Source organism: Coregonus clupeaformis, chromosome 9, assembly GCF_020615455.1.
Source record: "Coregonus clupeaformis isolate EN_2021a chromosome 9, ASM2061545v1, whole genome shotgun sequence".
Classification (NCBI taxonomy): domain Eukaryota; kingdom Metazoa; phylum Chordata; class Actinopteri; order Salmoniformes; family Salmonidae; genus Coregonus; species Coregonus clupeaformis.
Window position 1 is genome coordinate 28,816,829 of NC_059200.1, and position 8,700 is coordinate 28,825,528.

General features: G+C 46.3%; 1 protein-coding gene across 7 annotated transcripts in view; it reads right to left on the bottom strand.

The window, feature by feature from the left end:
• The window catches only part of LOC121573786 (AP2-associated protein kinase 1), a 44,267-nt gene extending 41,368 nt beyond the window's left edge, over nucleotides 1–2,899 (bottom strand). For all 7 annotated transcript variants that reach the window (XM_041886070.2, XM_041886065.2, XM_041886067.2 and 4 more), the window contains exon 1: nucleotides 1,941–2,899. In XM_041886070.2, the coding sequence (XP_041742004.1) occupies nucleotides 1,941–2,100 (160 nt within the window). In that variant the 5' untranslated portion in view covers nucleotides 2,101–2,899. The remainder of the gene's footprint in view (nucleotides 1–1,940) is intronic.
• Nucleotides 2,900–8,700: the final 5,801 nt, after the last annotated feature.

Below are 8,700 nucleotides of genomic sequence, written 5' to 3' on the forward strand. Positions count from 1 at the left end.
CACATCACTTCCTCACATCAAGGCATTATGGTCCTGTGTGGCTCAGTTGGAGTAGCATGGTGCTTGCGGGGGACAAGTAACAAAATGTAGGCACTCACTACTGTAAGTCGCTCTGGATAAGAGCGTCTGCTAAATGACTAAAATGTAAATGTACAATTATCTTCAGGTTCTTTGGACTTCACTACCAATTACCTGAGTGATATCAAACGATCAGCAACTTGATCTGCATGGTATTAGGTTGTCAAAATGAAAAAAATACCAGGTTTAATGTTCCCAATGGACTTTTGTTTAAGAGTAAAAATACTTAGACACCCCAGACATCTCTCTCACTGCTCTTCAGTACCTGAAAATGAGCTATCATTCCTAGCGAGCCTCTTCTCGTGTCCAAGGTCACACATTTTAATAAATCATACAACACCCAAAACAGACGGTTCCTGAGCCCATTTAATCAGTGCCTCATACGTAAGGGGATTTCCAGCCAACAAATGTACCAAATGAAGCTGCTGTTCTAACAATGATAGAGCTGTCAGTCATTTGACTGATATGACTTGTCATCTCTTGCAGCAGCCACACACTTGATCCTCAAAACTGCTGCCATGAAAGCCACACTACAAACAGCATGGCACCATGGCTTACCCATCTACAGTGAAATGGTCATTGGGCTGGGTGTGTCAAAAGTAGTAAAATAGTTTTTCCTATTTTGTTGCATTACAACCTGTAATTTAAATGGATTTTTATTTGGATTTCATGTAATGGACATACACAAAATAGTCCAAATTGGTGAAGTGAAGTGAAGAAAAAAATTAATAACGGAAAAGTGGTGCGTGCATATGTATTTACCCCCTTTGCTATGAATGCCCCTAAATAAGATCTGGTGCAACCAATTACCTTCAGAAGTCACATAATTAGTTAAATTGTACCTGTGTGCAATCTGTGTGTCACATGATCTCAATATATATACACCTGTTCTGAAAGGCCCCAGAGTTTGCAACACCACCAAGCAAGCGGCACCATGAAGACCAAGGAGCTCTCCAAACAGGTCAGGGACAAAGTTGTGGAGAAGTACAGATCAGGGTTGGGTTATAAAAAAATCTGAAACTTTGAACATCCCACGGAGCACCATTAAATCCATTACTAAAAAATGGAAAGAATATGGCACCACAACAAACCTGCGAAGAGAGGGCCGCCCACCAAAACTCACGGACCAGGCAAGGAGGGCATTAATCAGAGAGGCAACAAAGAGACCAAAGATAACCCTGAAGGAGCTGCAAAGCTCCACAGCGGAGATTGGAGTATCTGTCCACAGGACCACTTTAAGCCGTACACTCCACAGAGCTGGGCTTTAAGGAAGAGTGGCCAGAAAAAAGCCATTGCTTAAAGAAATAAATAAGCAAAAACGTTTTGTGTTCGCCAAAAGGCATGTGGGAGACTCCCCAAACATATGGAAGAAGGTACTCTGGTCAGATGAGACTAACATTGAGCTTTTTGGCCATCAAGGAAAATGTCTGGCGCAAACCCAACACCTCTCATCACCCCGAGAACACCATCCCGTTTTTCAACGGCAGGGACTGGGAAACTGTATATTTTAATTCCAGGTTGTCAGGCAACAAAATGCCAAGGGGTTGAATACTTTCGCAAGCCACTGTAGGAGTGTCAGGAATAGCATTACATAATGTGGAAAGTTGACACAACAGTATGTCTCTACCAATGGCATACTGTAGCCATATCACTCTGAAACCTATGCCTGCCTCTCGCTTGAGCATAACTGAATTCCATAATTCCATAGTTAGTGCAGCAGCTACCTGACTGGTAATGACTGATCCATACTGAAACATTGTTGCAGTTTGCTGTCTGACTGAAATGTCACATGACATGTTCTCAGTCAACATGGACATCAAAACATTGTTTCCAAAAGACAAGCATCAATTCCTACATCTCACCTTCGGCCACTGTTTCTTCAATAGTGACTTGGTGCCGCCCAATAGTACATGAACGTCCAATTAAATTGCCACCTGCATGGCTGGATCCACTGTTACCCCCTCCAGAACCAGGTCCAGAACTGACCAACTCCCGACGAGATGAATCAAAGAACTTCCTCATGATAGTTATCAGTTAGAACTCGATGATCAGGAAAAATTATCCTCACTTCAATCAAAACGATACAGACTGCTCAAATGTCCTTGTTTCCAGTTGTCAGTTTCGCAAATTAACCTTATATTTCTGGACAAGGCCGAAGGTTTGTCTGACACAGCCAGTCTTGTTGTTTGCAGATGCCAAAACAGCAGTGATTTCTTCACCAGCACTGGCAGCAGTTAGCTAGCTACTTAGTCAATGATGAGATAGCTATCCCCGAATGACCAGTCTCCTATTTGCTTGACAGACTAGATATAGAGACAAGATAGCAGACTAAAATAATTCTGCTAAACCTTGTGCAGTATTACACTTGCTATCGTCTTGGAGGAGGACATTTCTCCATCAGAGCAGCTGTTCAGGGGGTTGTGGGTCCCTCCACCTCCGCGGCTAGTTTATGACATTTCATGTAGCTAAGGTTATCCTCTAAAAAATTATGTCCGTTGCAATATATACTCGGTGCAACGTGCCAATGTTACACGATCCTTCCATATTCAATGTCTTTCAGCAAATAATGATTATTTCCAGGCCTACTATAATACAGCATCTAGCTAGCTACAATTAGCTAACGGCTAGCTGGCTGCCACGACCCGCTAGCTAGTTATTTCGCAACAGGAAATGCATATCAAACAGGAAATGGTCATTCCGATACTTGTATACGGATTGTAGCTAGATACTTTCGATCTCAGTTTGGTTTGACAGCTCCGTTAGAAATGTTAGTAGTTAATGTTCGATTTACGCAAGCTAGGCTAATACAAGCTTCGGCTACTACGACAACATAGCTAGCAGTGGAGTCATGGGATCTGTATTTCTACGATTGGGGGGCACTGGTGGGGGAGCATTTATAGCTAGGATTTCATCCAATATGCGACAGATTTTCATGCGAATATTCTCAAATCTGCATAAAACAATATGGTCATTTTCCCACCAGAGATATGTTTCTATCAAACGGACTTTTTGCAGATCAAAGGCTGTGCGTGATGACTTAGTGCACATTCAAATAACTTTTACCGTTACATTCCCATGTAGGCTACCGAATTAAAAATACAGGTTAAATGGGTTTCCATTGGATTTTCAACTCTACTGATAGTTTTGTCATAATAATTGTTGTATTATTTAGAAAATGTGCCCAATCTGGTCTCTAGCCAACAGCTCACAGATACAGTGCGTATGCTACCACATTATGAGTTTATTATGGATAAGAGCGATATTATTTGTATTTTTCAAACAGCAGCCAAGCTTCGATCATCATGTCACCAGAATAAGACCCTCGATATTTATTGGAAAAGAGCATCAAGCTCATCACCTTGCACATTCACCAACCTGTTTTTGATTTGATTTATTAGGATCCCCATTAGCAGACACCAATGGTGACAGCTAGTCTTATTGGGTTTCAACATATAACGAAAAAGACATTACAGACAAAATACTTCACAATTTACATTTAAAAACAACATGTAGTGTGTGTGTGTGTGCATCTATCAGTTACACATACATGTCAGTACATACACACAACAATTTGGTCACATGGGGGTGAGGTGTTGTGCCATGAGGTGTTGCTTTATTTGTTTTTTGAAACCAGGTTTGCTGTTCACTTGCGCTATATAAGATGGAAGGGAGTTCCATGCACTCATGGCTCTGTATAATACTGTACGTTTCCTTGAATTTGTTCTGGACCTGGGGACTGTGAAAAGACCCCTGGTGGCATGTCTGGAGGGGTAAGTGTGTGTGTCAATGTTGTGTGTAAGTTGACTATACAAACCATTTGGAATTTCCAACACATTAATGTTTCTGTGAAGTTCATCATAACTTATTTCATCTATAGCCTAATAAACTGCATGATTTCCCGAGTTATAGTGGGAGGACCACACACCATATCATCACGTGACTCCAAGATTACTTCTTTATGATGGTTACTATCAGTTGTGACCCGTCATTCAGGGCAGGTGGGGCAGAGCCCCCACATTTTTTACTAAAATTAAAAAATTACATTAATACTTGTCACATATAAGTTTGCAAACAATGTAAAATAAAATAAATAAATCATTGAGTTAATAAAGTCACATACAAACATTATCTCTTTTTTGCTTTCTTGAGTAAGGCAGCTGTTTCAGGCTAGCTCAGTGCTTTCTGTGGTGGTGGGGCAGCCAGTTGAAAATACTGGGCGTAGGGGTTGGTAATGTTCTCTAGTTGTGCCGTGATTGGCTCAGTGTTTCTAATTGACCTGGCCCGGGTATCGTGGGTGGATATTGACCTCATTCCGTCAGTAGAGGATGCCTGGATGTTCTTCAAAAGTGCTTTCCTCTCCATCTTAAATAAGCATGCCCCATTCAAAAAATGCAGAACTAAGAACAGATATAGCCCCTGGTTCACCCCAGACATAACTGCCCTTGACCAGCACAAAAACATCCTGTGGCGTACTGCATTAGCATCGAAAAGCCCCCGCGATATGCAACTTTTCAGGGAAGTCAGGAACCAATTTACACAATCAGTTAGGAAAGCAAAGGCTAGCTTTTTCAAACTGTGACGTCACGAGAGGCTACACAGCTTTCAGCGGGATTGCTCAAGTAGTGCAAGGAGACCAGGTTCAACCAAAACAAGGATTTTATTAAAGGTCTTGGGAAACTAACGAAAGTATAACACAACTCTGTTCTCTGGTGGCTCTTTAAGGGTTAACAGTTCAGGGATGTCTCTTCCACATCCAAAATCATAACTCTCCCTCGCTCAAATAACTTTTCCCCAGTCTTACTGTATTCCCCGTTGCAGCTAGTGGCCAACCCAGCAAAACGTCCTTCCAAATGTCTCTCACGTATTTCCACAGGTGCATATATCCAAAGGTGAGTATTTCCCAAAGGTAAGTATCTCCAAATCCTTATATTCCTCATGGAAGTGGACGTGCAGCACTCTTGTCCTCCAGAGAGCCCAGGTTGGAGACTGTGTCTCTTCACTTCCCAAACCTTCAGCTCATCAGCTCCTGATTGGTTTCAGCTGCGTGGGAAGATTGGCCATAGAGGGTTGGAGTTCCCGACCATACCAGCAGATGGAGCCATAGCTGTCTGGGTTTGCAGCCACCTCAGGGGGATGTAACGTCCCTCCAGGACACAGCCTCTCGTGACATCACACATCCCCCTCCTCGGGACCGACGTCCTCGTCGGGTAAAGGCAGCGAAGAAGGCATCACGCCGGGAGAGGGCGTCCGCATTGCCGTGGTGCTTGCCAGCCTGCTCTCTCTTCAACTCCTCCACCTCTAGGACCAGGGACTCAGCCTCCTGTTGTCTCTCCTTGAGTTTCTTACTGAACGCATCAGCCTTGGTTTTAGCAGAGTTTAGCTTCTGTTGAGCAGCTTTCAGTTCCTTCTCTCTCTCTGCCTCCGCATTCTTCATCTTGTTCTCCAACACCTTGTACTTCTCCTCTGCCTTCTTCTGGACCTCCTTACTACTGCGCAGGGTCTCCTCACACTCCTCGATGGTCCTGCGCAGCCTCTCCAGCTCCTCCTGTTGCTTATGGAAGGAGCTCTGTTGGAGTTTAGCCTGGAGGATATCTAACTCTTCTGTCTTCATGTCTAACTGTTGCTTTAACAAACGATACCTCTCAGCGGTCCCCTTCAGACCAGACAGTTCTTTGTCCAGATTCTGTAGCTCTGTCTCTGTGTCGGTCTGGGCACCTGCCATCCCTATCAGAGCCCGGGCGGGAGTGAGTAATTCGGAGGATTGCACCGGAGCCTTCCCAGGATGAGTCTTGCCTCTCCGTTTCCGAGGTACTCGGGTTATCCTCTCCTGAGACTCTCTCCAGAGTGGGTAAAAGGCTGGGCAGTCTCGTCCAATTAGGACAGGGACGGGGAGGGAATCAACCACCCCCGCCGTCGTGTGTATGGTTCCCCGTGTGCTGGTCATTGTAAGTTCAGTAATGGGGTATTCTCTGGTGTCTCCATGGACACAGGAAACTGGGAGGACTTTTCCCGGGGTCAGACACGTTGGGCCCACCAAATCCTTACGCACCAGGGTGGCCCGGCTACCAGAATCCAGTAAGGCCTCCACATCATGGTGATTCACAGTTACCGGGCAGGTGGGGGGTCGATCTGGGCCGCCATCTACGACTCCCAAGAGCGAGGCAAAACGGTGTGTGGGTGCTGAGCTGGAGGACTCCGCAGTGGGCATAGGTTCATCGGCTGGTTTCCCACACTGCCAGGAGATATGTCCCATCTCCCCACACCGGTAACACTGTCGAAGTTTCCCCCTCCTGGTGTACTCTTCTTGGACCCGTCTGGTTTCTGGCTCCCCCTGGAGCCGGGATAAGTCCTGACGTGGCTGGGTTCGAGACCTTGGGGTCCTTTGGACGGGTTCTTCCCATTTGTGGTGGGGCCGCCCTCCTGGGGTCTTTTCGGGAAGCATTCAGCATCTCCGCTGTGGCCTGGTACTTTTCCACAGCTTCCACGGTCAGATCAGCCGTGGTCAAGGCCTGTTGACTGATGAACCGTTTTGCCTCATAAGGCAGGGCGCGTAGGTAACGATCCACCACAACGGCCTCCACCACCGCCGCTGCTGTATTCCTCTGCGGATCCAGCCATTTCCTTGCGATTCGGACAAGTTCATGCATCTGCGCCCGAGGAGGTTGGTCTGGTTGGAAGGTCCAGCTGTGAAAGCGCTGGGCCATACCAAACTTTGTGAGTCCATATCTGCTGAGGATCTCAGACTTCAGGGCATCATAGTCAGTAACCTGGTCAGAGCCCAGGTCCCGGACAGCATTCAGCGATTCCCCGGTTAGAAAGGGGGCTAACAGACCAACCCACTGTTGCTTGGGCCAGGCTTCCCTAGTGGCCGTGGCCTCAAATGCATGCAGGTATGCCTCAATGTCATCGGTAGCTCCCATCTTAGATATAAAGTCACTTGCCTTTATTGGGCGGGTATTTTGGACCACCCTCTGTCTCTGCAACTGCAATTCCTCTGCCTTCAGAAGGTTGGCTTTCTTTTGCTCCTCCAAGAGAGCCACGTTTGCTTGCATCTGGGCTTGCTGGCCAGCAACAAGGGCTTTCAATATGTCCTCCATTTCAGTCGGCGGGGAGCCTACGGCCAACTTGGAAAACTGGGTGATCAAACCTTCGGTATCCTCCTCTGACATGCACTATTAACGCTTGAGTGCCCGTATTCTCTACCATCTGTGACGTCACGAGAGGCTACACAGCTTTCAGCGGGATTGCTCAAGTAGTGCAAGGAGACCAGGTTCAACCAAAACAAGGATTTTATTAAAGGTCTTGGGAAACTAACGAAAGTATAACACAACTCTGTTCTCTGGTGGCTCTTTAAGGGTTAACAGTTTAGGGATGTCTCTTCCACATCCAAAATCATAACTCTCCCTCGCTCAAATAACTTTTCCCCAGTCTTACTGTATTCCCCGTTGCAGCTAGTGGCCAACCCAGCAAAACGTCCTTCCAAATGTCTCTCACGTATTTCCACAGGTGCATATATCCAAAGGTGAGTATTTCCCAAAGGTAAGTATCTCCAAATCCTTATATTCCTCATGGAAGTGGACGTGCAGCACTCTTGTCCTCCAGAGAGCCCAGGTTGGAGACTGTGTCTCTTCACTTCCCAAACCTTCAGCTCATCAGCTCCTGATTGGTTTCAGCTGCGTGGGAAGATTGGCCATAGAGGGTTGGAGTTCCCGACCATACCAGCAGATGGAGCCATAGCTGTCTGGGTTTGCAGCCACCTCAGGGGGATGTAACGTCCCTCCAGGACACAGCCTCTCGTGACATCACAAAACTGAAATTTGCATCCTGTAGCACTAACTCCAAAAGGTTTTGGGACACTGTAAAGTCCATGGAGAATAAGAGCACCTCCTCCCAGCTACCCACTGCACTGAGGCTAGGAAACATTGTCACCACCGATAAATCTACGATAATCGAGAATTTCAAGAAGCATTTTGCTACGGCTGGCCATGCTTTCCACCTGGCTACCCCTACCCCGGCCACCAGCTCTGCACCCTCCGCTGCAACTTGCCCATGGGTGCACCTCAGCCACGCTCAAGGTCCTAAACGATATTATAACCGCGATCGATAAAAGAAAAGTACTGTGCAGCCGTCTTTATCAACCTGGCCAAGGCTTTTGACTCTGTCAATAACCGCATTCTTATTGGCAGACTAAATAGCCTTGGTTTCTCAAATGACTGCCTCGCCTGGTTCACCAACTACTTCTCAGATAGAGTTCAATGTGTCAAATCGGAGGGCCTGTTGTCTGGACCTCTGCCAGTCTCTATGGGGATGCCACAGGGTTCAATTCTCGGGCCGACTCTATTCTCTGTGTATATCAATGATGTCGCTCTTGCTGCTGGTGACTCTCAGATCCACCTCTACGCAGACGACACCATTTTGTATACATCTGGCCCTTCATTGGACACTGTGTTAACAAACCTCCAAACTAGCTTCAATGCCATACAACACTCCTTCCGTGGCCTCCAACTGCTCTTAAACGCTAGTAAAACTAAATGCATGCTCTTCAATCGAACGCTGCTTGCACCCGCCCGCCCGACTAGAATCACTACTCTCAGCGGGTCTGACTTAGAATATGTGGACAAC